Below are 15,963 nucleotides of genomic sequence, written 5' to 3' on the forward strand. Positions count from 1 at the left end.
GAACTGTAGCTCTGTGAGAGCTAAGCTACAGTTACTAGGATTATTTGAGAGGAGCAAGACAGTTTGAGCATATTGCACCTATCCTGACCCAACTGCACTGGCTGCCAATTAGTTTCTGGGCCCAATTCACGTTTATAAACGGGCAAAGTTTAGGACACAAGCTGGGCAGGAAGAAAATACATGGCACCAACAAGTTCACAGATTTGTCTCTATCCATCAGATGTGCCTCTAATAAAAGGTACTGACTTCTTCTGTGGGATTCCACTTCCCAGATTTTGCACTTTTAACAAGGCGACTTAGAGAACGGAAACAAGAGCCACGTTGAAAGGTGGCTGTGGTGGCAGGTCTTGCCCTTCTGCATCGTTAGGAAGGCGACACTTGATTCCTGCTTCCTTCTGAAGCTGAGGTGGTGAGGCGGCCTGGGAGGCTGATCCCAGCCGGTGTCGTGTCCTGCGAAGATAATGGTCTGTGGCCACAGCTCATCGTGTAGAGGAGGCAACTGCGGAACTGAAGGCGAGAAGGGAGAATTGACAGGGTCACCATCGTGTTTGCCTGCAGAACCAGGGTGGGTCCAAATGAGCAGTTTGTTGCAGTGTGTAAAGATGGAGGAGAAATTTGGTTAAATGAAAATTTGGATGTTCTTCATTTGAACATCCTGAAACCCATCACAATTCAGGTTCCTCCATATTTCTCCAAACCAAAAAAAAGGGCACATGGGAACCTCAGAATTAAACTTGTAATGTAGCCCTACAGTACAGAAAAGTAAGAGCTGCATCCATTGTTCTGCCCACTTTTGCCTCTGTCCCCACATACCATTATGGGGACCGGGTGGCACTGTGGGTTAAACCACAGAGTCTAGAACTTGCCGATCAGAAGGTTGGTGGTTCGAATCCCCACAAAGGGGTGAGCTCCCGTTGCTCGGTCCTTGCTCCTGCCAACCTAGCAGTTCGAAAGTACGTCAAAGTGCAAGTAGATAAATAGGTACCACTCCGGCGGGAAGGTAAACAGTGTTTCTGTTCGCTGCTCTGGTTCGCCAGAAGCGGCTTAGTCATGCTGGCCAAATGACCCGGAAGCTGTACGCCAGCTCCCTCGGCCAATAAAGCGAGTTGAGCGCCGCAACCCCAGAGCTGTCTGTGACTGGACCTAATGGTCAGGGGTCCCTTTACCTTTTTTTGCCACCTACCATTGGGAGAGGGCCTTCTCAGCAGTGGTGCCCACCCTGTGGAGATGAGTGCAACCTTTGGCAGACATCTGAAGGTGGCCTCGTATAGGGAAGTTTTTTGTGTTTAATGTTTTATTATGTTTTTGTGTATGCTGGAAGCTACCCAGAGTGACCAGGGCAACCCAGTCAGATGGGGAGGGTACAAATAAATTACTACTACTACTACTACTACTACTACTATTACTGGAAGTCAGACCTGGAAGGTTCCTTATGAGCTGAGAAAAGTTCCCCAAGCCTGACATACGTAGTCCGCTGCCATGGAAGAAGCCCTCTGTGATGACTTACACAGTGTTGAATATTAGTCCTTAACAATGATAAAGAGATTGGTTGATTGACTCACAGTGCATAGATGTTTTCCAGTCTACAGAATTGCCCTTAAAAAGGACCACAAATGAGTCTGGCTAATAAATGGCCCTCCCCACAATCATTTAATTTTCCCTTGGGTGCTTACCTGCTTGTTCATGAAGACATAGATGATGGGGTTGTACACTGTCGCCGTCTTGGAGAAATACGACGGCAGGGAAGCGAGCGCTGGCCGTATGGCGAGGTCCTTGTGGGTGGCGACCACCATGGCGAAACTGGCATAGGGCAGCCAGCAGACGAGGAAGGCAGCCACCATGGCGACAACCATTCGCGTCACCTCCCTCTCCGCCCTCTGAGTTGTCTCCTGTTCTTTCTGCTGAGCCGCCACCTGCGGGAAGGATCAGGAAAGCGTCGAGGGACCGCTAGCTGCCCCCGGCCGCCTACAGCGATGCGCTCGAAGCATCACAGGGCACGCACAAGCACAACTGCCCAGTACTCACGGTTCGCAGCGTCATCAGCAAGTTGGCGTAGGAGAAGAGGATTGTGCTGAGAGGCATTGCAAAACAGGTCACGAACAAAGTCATGATGTAGCTGTTGTTGCTGCTTCCGCCGCTGTACCAGTTGGGGCCGCAGGATGTTCTCAAGCCTAGGGTTCGAGGAAGGGAGAAAACTCTTGAGTGTTTGTACTGTATTGTAGGATATGTGAATATGATAAAAATGGAAAACTTAATAAAATTATATATATATAATTATTTATATTATTTATATTATTATATTATTATTATTATTGTTATTATTGTTATTATTATATTTATATTATATTATTATTATTATTATTTATATTATTTATTTATATTATTATTATTATTTATATTAAATTATTTATATATATATATAAAAGATCAGGGCTAGATGGTCAAACAGTCTGAGACGGCATAAGGCGGCGGCTTCCTAAAGTCCCCTGTCAACAAACCTTCAGGGACGTAGCTGCTCCAGCCGAGGAGTGGTGGGACCGTCCAGACAAACGACCACCCCCAAGTGAAAGCACAACCAAGCACCGCATGCCTTTTCTGGAAGCGGAAATCGCCCACTGGTTTGCAGATCACGAGATACCTCTCAAAGGCCAGGATCGCCAAGGACCAAAGACCCACAATCCCTGGAAAAAAGAAGAAGTGATGAACCTAGAATTTTAGGGTTGGGGGGGGGGGCTGTCTCAGCGGCCATCCAGTCCAAGCCCTATTCAATGCAGGAGTCTGGCACCTGCAGCATCCCTGGCAGGTAGCTGACCCAACTCTGCTGAAAGACCCCCAACTGCAGAGAGTTCACCACCACCTCCTGGGACAGTTCAGCTCCCCTGTTATGCTGCTCCTCCCATCAGGCAGTGTCTCCAAAGTTTTAGCCGATATCTGCTTCCACCTTGGTTCTAGTCATGCCTTCTAGAGCAACAGAGAACACGTCTCCAATAATAATAATAATAATAATAATAATAATAATAATAATAATAATAATAATAATAATATATTTATTATTTATGCCCCGCCCATCTGGCTGGGCTTCCCCAGCCACTCTGGGCGGCTTCCAAAAAGATATTAAAATACTGTAATACATCAAACATTAAAAGCTTCCCTAAACAGGGCTGCCTTCAGATGTCTTCTAAAAGTCTGGTAGTTATTGTTCTCTTTGACATCTGGTGGGAGGGCGTTCCACAGGGAGGGCGCCACTACCGAGAAGGCCCTCTGTCTGGCTCCCTGTAACTTGGCTTCTCGCAGTGAGGGAACCGCCAGAAGGGCCTCGGTGCTGGACCTCAGTGTCAGGGTAAAACGATGGGGGTGGAGACGCTCCTTCAGATATACTGGGCCGTTTAGGGCTTTAAAGGTCAGCACCAACACTTTGAATTGTGCTCGGAAACGTACTGGGTGCCAGTGTAGGTCTTTCAAGATCGGTGTTATATGGTCTCGCTGGCCGCTCCCAGTCACCAGTCTGGCTGCCGCGTTCTGGATTAGTTGTAGTTTCCGGGTCACCTTCAAAGGTAGCCCCACATAGTCCCATCCTCGAGAAGAGCTCAGGGATGAAGAGAGCCAAACATAGCGGACACAGCTTTTGCGTGTTTCCTTTGAAAAATGCAGGTTTTATTCATAACATAAACTCAGGGTTGACTGGTGCCCACTGGAAATGGTAGGGCAACAGGCAAGGGAGCCCAACAGCAGGTGGCGCCAGAGCCAAGCAACTCAAGTTTTGTTCCCATCCTCCTCCTCCTCTCTGCAAGGGCAATGCTGAGACTAAGGAGGAGGAGGAAGCTGATGGGCAGTGCCACCCTCTGGGCTGGTTGTAAGTAAGATGGCAGAGAGGTTGGTCTTGGCTGAGCTGAGAATAAGGGTGGTGAGGCAGTGCCCTATTTTCCCTAATGGACCAGCCTATGCTAGTTGGAAAAAGAAGGGCTAGAGAGGAGAGGTTGACCACAGAGAAGGGGAATAACTAGAGCACAATCTCAAAAATGGCTTATTGTTGTTTAGTCGTTTAGTCGTGTCCGATTCTTCGTGACCCCATGGACCAGAGCACACCAGGCACTCCTGTCTTCCACTGCCTCCCGCAGTTTGGTCAGACTCATGCTGGTAGCTTCGAGAACACGGTCCCACCATCTCGTCCTCTGTCGTCCCCTTCTCCTTGTGCCCTCCATCTTTGCCAACACCAGGGTCTTTTCCAGGGAGTCTTCTCTTCTCATGAGGTGGCCAAAGTCTTGGAGCCTCAGCTTCAGGATCTGTCCTTCCAGTGAGCACTCAAGGCTGATTTCCTTACAAGGCAGTGATCCATGAAGGGGCAAAAATGGCTAGAGTTTTCTAAATGATCAGATAGCAGCAAAAAAATGGCATTTACTCATGGGAAACTATGGCGCTATCCATTTTTCTTTTTTTAAAAAAATCAAGGTTGCTGAGCTTTCGAAAAATAAAAAAGAAGTTGCTTTATACTGAATCAGACACTTGGTCCATCTAGCTCAGTATTGTCTACCCTGACTGGCAGCAGCTTGCCAGGGTTTCAGACAGCGTTTTCCCCCAGCCCCAACTTGAGATTCCATTGGGGATTAAACCTGGGACCTTCTGGCACTGAGTCACAAAGGTCTTCTAAATATGAAGCAGGCTTCCAGTCCATGGGGTTCTGAATTAAGGGCTGGTTTAAAGAGGAATGTAGGAAACTGCCTTCCTGGATGGCAGCTTGATCCATCTTCCTTGAACCCATCTAACTCAGTAATAATAATAATAATAATAATAATAATAATAATAATAATAATAATATATTTATACCCCGCCCATCTGGCTGAGTTTCCCCAGCCACTCTGGGCGGCTCCCAATCAAGTGTTAAAAACAGAACAGCGTTAAATATTAAAAACTTCCCTAAACAGGGCTGCCTTCAGATGTCTTTTAAAGATAGGAAAGCTGCTTATTTCCTTCACATCTGGTGGGAGGGCATTTCACAGGGCGGGCGCCACTACCGAGAAGGCCCTCTGTCTGGTTCCCTGTAACCTCACTTCTCGCAATGAGGGAACCGCCAGAAGGCCCTCGGTGCATGATCTCAGTGTCTGGGCAGAACAATGGGGGTGGAGACTGTGTATTGATCACACTCGCTGGCAGCAGCTCCCTCTAGGATTTCAGAAAGGGTAAAATTCCTAACTTTTCCTGGAGATGCCAGGGATTGAACCCGGAGCCTTCTGCATGAAAAGCAGGTGTTCCACTTCTAAGTTGGGCCCTTCCGGATACCCCATTGTGTTTGTAGGCCAACTCTGACTTCCTCTGCTTCAGGCATCCCTTCCCACCCAACCTGCAATATGAGTATCATAACACTGGCATGAAAATGCAACTGTTGTGCAGATTATGGAGATGTGTGACGCACAATGCGCTCTGAATGTTTCAACAGTAGCGCATACCGTATTTTTCGACCCATAAGATGCACTTTTTTCTTCCTAAAAAGTAAGGGGGAATGTCTGTGCGTCTTATGGAGTGAATGCGTGGTCCCTGGAGCCGAATTGCCCAGGGGCAAAAAGCAGATCATGCTTTATTTTTTGAAAGAGGGAAGTGGGTGTTGAAATAAAGCCGCTGATTGTTTGCCGATTGGGGAGAGAGATAAGGGACGCTAGAGATAAAGGAGGCTGCCTGGGAGCGGGGAGGTAAAGACAGGAAACTTGCAAAGGGGGTAAACAGGAAGACTAAAGCAATAAGGAGAGAAATTAGAAGAAAAGGAGGAGCAAAAAACTGCTCCAGCTAAGGAAAAGACACTAAGGCAAACAAGAGGGAAGGGAGTGTTGAAAGGAAACAGCTGATCGGTGGGATTGGAAGAGAGATAAGGGAGGCTAGTGGAGGCTGCCTGGGAGGGGGGAGGTAAAAGCCCATGGAGCCTCAGGATTTTTACATTGGGTAACCCCAAATTCACCATCAGATCACATAGCATGTCCATGGCTACAGCCTGCACCAAAAAAATCACATCCTGTGGCTGCAGTGGTGCAAAAATGTGGTTACAAAGCACGGGTCCACATGGATCCTCAGGATTTTTGCATTGGGTCACCCCAAATTCACCATCAGATCACATGTCTGTGGCCGCAGCAAGAACCACAAAAATCATATATCCACTGTTTCGTTCAAAAATATTTTTTCTTGTTTTCCTCCTCTAAAAACTAGGTGCGTCTTATGGAGCGAAAAATATGGTAAATGCAAGGTCTGATAACTGCTTTTCAAAGGAAACCAAAGGGCCACCAGGGTCATCTCCCTACCTGTTAAGGAGACCATGAAGCCTTCAAATTCGCAGGTCGCCTGGCCAAAGATGAAGAAGCCGTGGGCGTTGTTTACGAAGCTGATGGTGCTCCCAAAGAAGGTGACCAAGAGATCAGCCACGGCCAGGTTCACCAGGACGTAGTTCAAAGGAGAGCGGAGCTTCTTGAACTGGACAGAGACCACAATCACCAAGCCATTCACCAAGGTGGCCGAGATGACCACCAGCCCCATGAGGACAGCCACTGATATGTAGGTGCTCTGTGGGGCCACGTAGGGCCATTGTGGCCCCTCAAAAGGGCCTGGGGTCCTGTTTCTCACCTCAACCCATGAAGCGTTTGAAACTTGCATTTCTTCTATTGGGGGCGGAGATCGGGAGAGGCTGAGCATGCAATCGACTCCCTCGAAGGGCTGCTTGCCCCCTTTATAAGCCCACAGGTGTGTTAGGAATTTGGAGCTGATCCCGGGCATTAAGGCACCTTAAGCTTTCTTAAGTCCAGGTCTCAATAATCAGCTCACCATCCAAAAAGGAGATGAAGTTCAATAGCTGCTTATATACGACTGTCAAGAAGCTGCTCCATTTAACTGAGTGGGGTTTTCTTTTATGCTGGCTCAGTGTTTGGAGGCTTAGTTTAAATGGCTGAAAAGTGTGTGTGTGTGTGTGTGTGTGTGTGTAAACCACGCGAGGCAATTGTGGCCCTCCAAGCATCTCTGTCTGGCCCTCAGAACCCTCCCTGGACCATACCTCACAGGTCCTGCTTTGCATCCTTCTTGATTTTTTTGGCCTCACTTGGCTATATCCTTGAACTCCAATAACGCCCTTTGCTTGTTTGAATGGGGGATAGAGAATGTGTGGTAAAATTCACAATCCTTACTCCACCCACTTCTGTTTATAGTCCCACCCACCACTGACTCGTCTGCCCCGGAAACTCAACTAGAAAATAACTCAGCTGAACAAGTCCACCCCCAATACAACACACATGGGTGGCGCTGTGGGTTAAACCACAGAGCCTAGGGCTTGCCGATCAGAAGGTCGGTGGTTCGAATCCGCGTAACAGGGTGAGCTCCCGTTGCTCGGTCCCTGCTCCTGCCAACCTAGCAGTTCGAAAGCACGTCAAAGTGCAAGTAGATAAATAGGTACCACTCCGGCGGGAAGGTAAACGGCATATCCATGCGCTGCTCTGGTTCGCCAGAAGCGGCTTAGTCATGCTGGCCACATGACCTGGAGGCTGTCTGTGGACAAACGCCAGCTCCCTCGGCCTATAGAGCGAGATGAGCGTCGCAACCCCAGAGTTGGCCATGACTGGACCTAATGGTCAGGGGTCCCTTTACCTTTAATTCTCACTCAGCGCTATTTTTCTAGAAAAAGAGGTACCCCAACTCACCATGGACACCTCCCTCGTTCTCTTATAATGGCAGCAGTGACCACCTGAGAGGTGGTGAGTTCTGGTGAGTTCCAACTGGAAAAAAGCAGCCTTCTTTTACTTCAAAGTAAGCAAGCTATAGGGCTGCACGCTTGGTTTATAAGATGGGACGTGGGTTTAAGTTAACTAACAAGTTTAAGTATAGCTCTGTTGCAGGTGTTTCTGTTAGATCAAGGTCCTCTGGCTTGATGGATGTGCATGTATATTTTAAGGAACTGAACAGGGTGAAAGATTATGAATCGCTGGGGAAGTGTGTGTGAACTTCATATTGTCCAACTTATTTTTTAGTTGTTATTTTTTAAATATTGCCTTGTAGAGTATGAATGCCTTATTGATTTGTCAATCATCTGACTCACGCTGTAATTGTGATGGTTTCGCTTATTCTTTAGCTGCTGGTTTGCTAACAGTACTTAATAGATTGTGATTGTTTTACTGATGGTTTGTTAATTATATGATGTGATTTATGCTGCCCTTGTGACGCTCTGTCATGTTATTTATTGTTTGTGAGCCGCTTTGGGATTCATTTGAATGCAAAACGGCACAGAAATGCAATCAAATCATTCAACTTCCAAAATGAAACTTTCCCATCATTTTTTTTATTATTCATTTGCGGTTCTATTTATAAAGATTAAACAAATCTGACCAAAAAGTACATATAGTAATACTGAAATACAAAATTGATCTGTGGGGAAGCAGCCCAGAGGACATGTTTCTGCGGCCAACTCACTGTAGCAAAACATTGGTATCAAACATCTAACAAGTCTTTTGCATGACAACCACTAACTTGACATGCAGTAGTTTTTGTTTTAAATATATATATATATATATTTGCTTTCGTAGATTTTCACGGGTACAGGAATGCAGGTTTTGGTGTCTTCGGGTGTCTTCCCGTGTAAGAGTTGGGGTGTCTAGGCGACGTTTCGACGAGGTCTCACTCGTCATCTTCAGGCTGGTGCTTTCGGCTTCTTGTTACTGGAACAGAGCAGGATCTCAGTGTTTGAGTTCCTATAAATACTGTTGAGGGGGTGTGGTGTATAGCCTCCAACGTTCTGGGCAGAGAGGAAGTTCCCAGGTTAGTGTGCCTTTTCTTCTTTTGTTCATTAATTACTTGAGGGATATCTTGAGTGATTTCTTGAGTGATATTCTGAGTACCACTTAGGAGGGTCATTAGGTGTGGATAGCCAATATCCTCAGAAACCCCAAAGATAAAATCCAGTTAGAAAACCAAGGGGTCTATGAAATACCCTGCAAAGTCTGCCCAGCCACGTACATTGGACAAACAAACAGACGAATAAATGCACGTATCGCAGAACACAAGAATGCCGTCAAAAAAGAAGAAAAAACTTCCTCTCTTTACCAACACATGAAAGAAACAGGACACGAAATTAATTTTGCAGATTCCAAATTGCTCTTTAACATGGAACATCACCACAAGAGAATAATCATGGAAGCCATCGAGATAGAGAAACACCCTCACAACATGAACAAGCGTGACGACACGTCCCGCCTGCCAGACATCTGGAAATTAGCCCTCCCCACAAAAACCGACACCAGAACCAGAGGCACACAGAACGCCATCTCCAATCAACCACACCAGACCCAAACCCAGACCCTCTCCACAGATAAATTACAGACACCATCCAGTAGCCAAACCATAGTGGCACCTCCGGACGCTGCACCCCCCTGCAATCCCTACACAGATCTGGCTGGCACAGGGCACAAAACCACAGCTCGCCCCTATACACGAAGCCAAGCCAGAGCACAACTATTTGCAGTACAGCCATCTTCTCAGAAAAACTCTTCACTAGCTCAAGAGGTCAAGACACGAAAGCTTTAGCAACTAATCCACACCTAATGACCCTCCTAAGTGGTACTCAGAATATCACTCAAGAAATCACTCAAGATATCCCTCAAGTAATTAATGAACAAAAGAAGAAAAGGCACACTAACCTGGGAACTTCCTCTCTGCCCAGAACGTTGGAGGCTATACACCACACCCCCTCAACAGTATTTATAGGAACTCAAACACTGAGATCCTGCTCTGTTCCAGTAACAAGAAGCCGAAAGCACCAGCCTGAAGATGACGAGTGAGACCTCGTCGAAACGTCGCCTAGACACCCCAACTCTTACACGGGAAGACACCCGAAGACACCAAAACCTGCATATATATATTTATATATATTTATATATACCGTATAATATATATTTTAATTTACATATGTACAGAGTCCAGGTAAAAAAAGGCTTTTGATAGAAAACGAAAAGGATCATGTACCCACGGAAATCAGCAGAAAGGTGTGTGTGATCATATTGAGACACTGAAAACAGCTTATCTTTGAGATTTTTTTTTTTAAAGGCATACAACTTGGCTGTTCCATGGGCCTCTTTACAAGTGATGTTGTTTCTGTACCTAGGAAAAATATTCTGTGGAGGGAAGTTATCCGGCACACCATCACCATAGAAGTGTGGTGGAAATATTTATTTTGCCCTATGCGGAAGAGTCACGATGATGCAGACAGTGCGAAAACATCCCTGAAAGCCTTGGGTGTGTGTATGTGAAAATGCTTTCTTTTGTTTAAACAGGGGACTGCGATGCAAAGTCTACAACAGGCAGCTGTCTGCAAATGCCCCTTTTCTGCTTTTTCCCAACGGCAATAAGCAACGATGGGAAAACACACGAGAGGTATCTGAATGTGCCTCTGAAACGCTTTCTCCAAACAGCTCATTGATTCAAAGTGCCAGATATTGCCTTTTCAAGTGCTTTCTGGAACACAACAGAAAATGATCTCCGCAGAACCACCTGATGAAAATTGGCCACAATTTTGTTCACTGTCCGCTAAAAGAGCTTGAGGCTGAAAATGCCTCCGTGAATGGTGATTTCCTGGATATGGCAGTTATTAAAGCATTGTTTGTGGCTGGGGAGGCGGAGAAGCCATTTTTAATGGAAGAATCCAGCTGATTGCAGAAAACATCTTTCCTTGTGCAAAATGAAATATACCTAGTTGGGTAACAAGTGCAGGACGGAGGTGTTAAGGAAAATTGGCAAGGCTTCCCCTGGAATACAAAATGTTGCAGAGAGATTTTGTCTGCAATCAGCATTAGGCTTATTTCTCCTCCAGTATGATCCACAAACAACAGTAGTTTTAAACCATGATGGCAGGAAGTACTTTTTGCACTTCCTGTTTCCCAAGTACACGAGTGTTGCCCATGGGAGCGACTTCTGAAAAGCATAAGTTTTTGTGGATTAGTATCCAAATAACTTCTTACAAATGGTGCTAAATCTGTAAACTAATCTCACAGGATCCATAAAGGCATTGGGTTGTCTCCAACTATCTACTCAGTGTAGGACCATTGAATTGAGTAGACCTACAGTAGCTGTGATTTCAACGGACCTACTCTGAGCAGGACTAGGGATGACTGAGTCTGTTAATTTCTGTTTCTCTTTCTTGCAGTCTTTGCTTCTCCAGATTTCTGCATCAGTTTACAATTTATTTATTTTTAAAAAAAAGGCTGCAGGAAAATTCACCAGCATCTTAGTGCAAATTCCTCCCTAAAATACATGTTTTTGTATGCAATTTTGCCTGATAAACACATTTTATAACTTATTTTCACTAACATATGCGGCGCTGTGCACACATTTTCCTAATATACATATTATTTGATTGGAGAACTGTGTTGTGAGAGAACTGTGAATTTCGAAGGACAGCTGCATTTCAGTTTGCATATTGTTTTTGAAAGCGCAGATCAGAGAGAATCTCCGTAAAATTTGAACGGAACCGAATTTCTCCTCCGTCCCTAATTATGACTACCTTTGGATACAAGCCATGCAATGACTTCTGCAATGACTTCACATGAAAAACAACTCAGAACCTACCTACCCCCCAAAAAAAGACCTTTGCACTTGAAAGAAATCATAAAACTGATACAGAGAATAAATCTATTCTCTTTTAACTAGAGAGTCTATATTGTGCTAACAGAAGAATAATTCCTTTTTTTTAATAAGCCCAGCAGACCCGGTTTTTTAACATGTATTGACACTTATGTCAGTGCTGGTCTTTGAATTCAGCTGCAGGCTGGACTTCCCAGCTGGGATGAAAATCCTTTGCGGACTCCGAGCTACAGAAGGGTCTACCCTAAACTTCTGTCTTGCAAAAGACTCTGGTGAATTGCTGAGAGAGTGTGTGTTGTTTGATGCCAGAGAACTGTGGTAGCCAAACAAGGAAGGCTTCCAGTTTCTCAGGTGTGTTAGCTGCACAAAAGTCAGGCCTCTGATCTCCCTGCTTGGATAATTCTCTGAAAACCAGCGAGAAGCCTTTGGCAATTCTTCAGCGGCCTCTCTCGTTTTCTCTTAACAGGGAAGAGGCCGAGGAAGATGAGGGTTAAAGAAGGTAGCGGTCGCCTCAGGTGAGTGACTCAGCCCTTTGTGTTGTGTGTTGACCGTTTATGTTTTGAGCAGATTGTCAAACACAGCGGCATGGAAGCTGCAGCCCTCGAGACGTTGCGCTCCAACTCCCAGAGCATCTGCTTATCGGGGAGATGTCCCCTAGGTTCAATCCCCAATGATAGGGCTGGGGGAAAAGACTCCCTGTAGGAAACCCCCAGAAAGCTCCTGCCAGTCCGTGCAGACAATACTGAGCTGAATGGACCAACAGTCTGGGTACAAGGCAGCCTCCTACATTTTTAGGTCCCAGCATGGGCAGTGGTCTGGGGAGTGATGGGAGTTGGAACCCAAAAGCATCTTGAGGGCCACAGCTTCTTCACCACTTATCTAGCAGGACGGCTGAAATACTTCAGAGCAAAATTGAAAACTAACCACCCTCTGCCCACCCCCATCCCCAGTCTCCCGCACATACACACCAAGGACAGACAACAGCTAGAGATGTCACCGAGTATCTCTTAATTCGGAGATTCAACAAAACACTTTGCATCAGTTACAGATTACAAAAAAACCAAATGAAAAGAGGAAGAGCGAAAACCCCTAACCCATGTATCTATGTACCTATATTACTATATATTTGTGCATTCATGTTGCCACTGTGTTCACAAGGCAGTAAGGACTGAATCCAGAATATCAAAGAAGTCACAGATCTAATGCGTGCAGCCCTCTGGACCACCCCACCCCCCAAACACACACACGCACGCACGCACACACACGCACACACACAGAGAAAACCAACTTGCTGCAAGAGTAAATTCAAGGCATCCCAGAGAAATCTGTAGGACCGAAGCTTGCAAACAACAGGAAATAACAAGTTGTTGTGGGTTGTTTTTTGTGGTTTTTTAAGGGGGGCGTGTAGCAGTGTCAAATAGTTCCCTGCAAATTGGCTGTAGCTGGGACCTTCCAAGCAAGGCTCGCCCCCTCTCAATCCTTGCCGACATGGGATCCCTCCCATGGCATGAAGTAAACAGGAAATCCGAAGGCAGCCGTTGTTTCTTGGCCAGGGTTGTGTGCTATGCTCTTCCCAGGTATCCGGGGTGTGTCTGTGAGGTCAATCGCTGAGGAGGGCCCCCGGCAGCTCGTTTGTGAGCGTGTGCCAGTGCTCAATCTTCTTATCCTTGTTTTTTAAGCAGTCAAACCAGTGCTTCAGGCGCTCCCCTTTGGCATTGATCCCAAGCACCACGCCACCTGAGGGAGACAAATGAGAGACAAATGGGCAGGCAGAGCCTGGTGGCTGTTTATGCATCCCTGCCCCCTCCCCAAAAAAGGGTTCAATACAAAATTTGGATTTGCATCATGGTGTTGTAAGAATTTGAAGGTCCCCATTGTCTCTTTCCTCACAAATCCTGTCTTAAGGGCACATTCAAGATATGAACAGGGTGTGAGCCTGTGACCTGTGATCTAGATTCAGGAATTCAGTAGTTATAATAACAAAAGAGGGGCCAAAACCCAGATAATACAATCAGGTAACTTGCCAGACAGGAGATAAACAATGCACTCGGATTTCTGTTGTAGACCGCCTTTTCTGTGATATAGGTATGATGTATTGGGAGAGGTGGTCCTGAGCTACTACACCCCTTCTGTGATGTATGTACGATGTTTCTGTGGGTGGTCTGGAGTTGGAGGGTGGGCAAATCACCCAAATCATGGTTTACCCCTGTAGTCTTCTAAAAACTGTGTGTATATTGGCTGTGGCTTCCTCTTTCAAGGAGGAAGGAGATAGCTCAGAGTATGAGACTCTTAATCTCAGGGTTGCGGGTTCGAGTCCCATGTTGGGGCTCCTGAACTGCAGATTCCTACACTGCTGGGGTTGGTCTAGATGATTCTCGTGGTCCCTTCTAATTCTGCAATTCTGCAAATGGGGAAGCAGACCAAATTCTCACCTCCTGGACTAAGAACCTGGAACCAAGACATAATTATTCTTCAGTTTTTGTACTTCTCCAAGTTTTGCAACATAGATTCTTGGCTCAGAAGAACTGCACCAGAATGCGTTGCAAAATATGAATTTCAGGAGGCCAATGCGGGTATTGAAATAAACTCTGTATTCAACATACTATTTTGTGATCAGATACATACAAGTATGTATTGAAATACAAATTTTTGTATGGATATTTTTTGGTATGGATTTTTTTAAAAATTACAGATTAATGTGGAAATGGGATGGAAGAGGTTTAAGAATAAACACAGGTGAAATTGTCACGCACTGGGAAATTAAATTGACAAGAGCTGAGCCCTCTATCCATCGTGGGAAGATATTTACCGTAATTTTCGCTCCATAACACGCACTTTTTTGCTCCTAGAAAGTAAGGGAAAATGCCTGTGCGTGTTACGGAGCGAATGCACTCGACCGGAGCCATGGCTGCCGTCAATCAAGCAAAGGAGCCGCTTGCAGGGCTTTGCACGGCTCTAGCTTTGCTTGCTTTACAGCCAGGAGGAGGGGGAGGAGCTGAGGAGGAGGGAGGGAAGGAGAGCCATGCCAGCAAAGCGGGCAGCAGCCGCTTACACACGAGGAGGGACAGACGGGAGCCATAGCGAGCCGGAAAAAGTGCCGCGTAGCCAGCAACAGCTGCTGCAGCCTCAGCTAGCAAAGGTCTGTGCGCTCTAAACGGAGCAATGAGGCTGCAGAGGGACGGCAGGGCACAGGAGGGCTCTGAGCCACGAGCGCAGTGAAAATCAGTAAAAAAGTTTTTTAAAAGGCTGCTGGGGACAGGAGGGCACGGGATGAGGGAGAGGGGGAAATTACAATTCTCCCAGCGTCTCAGCTGATCCGCTGAGCAGGACTTGGGTTGCAGGGGATTTGCCTTTAGCTGCGTAAAGCAGCAAAGAGGGAGAGAAGGAGGAAAGCGGGAGAGGAAAGGAGCTGCTTACACTGCTGTAAGTGGCTGCTGTCCGGTTGGCTCCTTTAAAGCAACAGTGCTCTTTCCCTCCCCCCTCCCCGCTCAGCTCTCCGAAAAGCTCCTTCTCCACCCACCCCACGCGAGCTCCTTTTCCCCTTAGACCCCTCTCCTTCATCATTAGCCGCATCCTTCTCCACCCACCCCACGCGTGTTCCTTGTCCCCTTAGACCCCTCTCCTGCATCATTAGCCACATCCTTCTCCACCCACCCCACGCGTGTTCCTTGTCCCCTCTCCTGCATTATTAGCCACATCCTTCTCCACCCACCCCACGCGTGTTCCTTGTCCCCTTAGACCCCTCTCCTGCATCATTAGCCACATCCTTCTCCACCCACCCCACGCGTGTTCCTTGTCCCCTCTCCTGCATTATTAGCCACATCCATCTCCACCCACCCCACGCGTGTTCCTTGTCCCCTTAGACCCCTCTCCTGCATTATTAGCCACATCCTTCTGAACACACCCCACACGTGTTCCTTGTCCCCTTAGACCCCTCTCCTGCATTATTAGCCACATCCTTCTCCACCCACCCCACGCGTGTTCCTTCTCCCTTTAATACTTTTCCTTCCCTCCCCACTTAAAATGTGGTTACAAAGCACGGATCCACATGGATCCTCAGGATTTTTGCACTGGGTCACCCCAAGTTCACCATCAGATCATATAGCATATGCATGGCTACAGCCTGCACCAACACACACACACACACACTGTTTCATGGGGCTGCAATGGCGCAAAAACATGGTTACAAAGCATGGATCCACGTGGATCCTCAGGATTTTTGCATTGGGCTACCCCAAACTCACCGTCAGATCACGTCTGTGGCCACAGCATGAACCACAAATATCATACATCCACTGTTTCGTTTAGAATATTTTTTTCTTGTTTTCCTCCTCTAAAAACTACGTGCGTGTTATGGTCAGGTGCGTG

General features: G+C 46.6%; 2 protein-coding genes across 2 annotated transcripts in view; both read right to left on the reverse strand.

Moving 5' to 3' along the window:
* Nucleotides 1-1,499: 1,499 nt before the first annotated feature.
* On the reverse strand, nucleotides 1,500-8,545 carry LOC308574462 (pinopsin-like). Its single transcript, XM_081172297.1, has 4 exons — nucleotides 6,285-8,545; nucleotides 2,499-2,681; nucleotides 2,026-2,171; nucleotides 1,500-1,913 (listed from the first exon to the last, which is right to left on the reverse strand). Exons 1-4 carry the CDS (start codon nucleotides 6,751-6,753, stop codon nucleotides 1,647-1,649), a joined length of 1,065 nt encoding a protein of 354 aa, XP_081028423.1. The 5' UTR covers nucleotides 6,754-8,545; the 3' UTR covers nucleotides 1,500-1,646.
* Nucleotides 8,546-12,586: 4,041 nt separating this feature from the next.
* DOC2B (double C2 domain beta) overlaps nucleotides 12,587-15,963 on the reverse strand; it is a 140,007-nt gene continuing 136,630 nt past the window's right edge. Inside the window, exon 9 of the mRNA XM_081172170.1 lies at nucleotides 12,587-13,332. Coding sequence (XP_081028296.1) covers nucleotides 13,196-13,332 — 137 coding nt within the window. The 3' untranslated portion in view covers nucleotides 12,587-13,195. The remainder of the gene's footprint in view (nucleotides 13,333-15,963) is intronic.

This window comes from Podarcis bocagei (genome assembly GCF_964188305.1).
Source record: "Podarcis bocagei genome assembly, chromosome: 15".
NCBI lineage: Eukaryota > Metazoa > Chordata > Lepidosauria > Squamata > Lacertidae > Podarcis > Podarcis bocagei.

Bases quoted from the DNA above. Each gene is read 5' to 3' on its own strand.
- LOC308574462 (XM_081172297.1), bottom strand. From the start codon at position 6,753: ATGCCCGGGATCAGCTCCAAATTCCTAACACACCTGTGGGCTTATAAA. The intron at 2,172-2,498 runs GTTTGTTGACAG...CTCGAACCCTAG, and splicing joins GAGCAGCTACGTCCCTGAAG to GCTTGAGAACATCCTGCGGC. The intron at 1,914-2,025 runs GTGAGTACTGGG...TCCTTCCCGCAG, and splicing joins TGCTGATGACGCTGCGAACC to GTGGCGGCTCAGCAGAAAGA.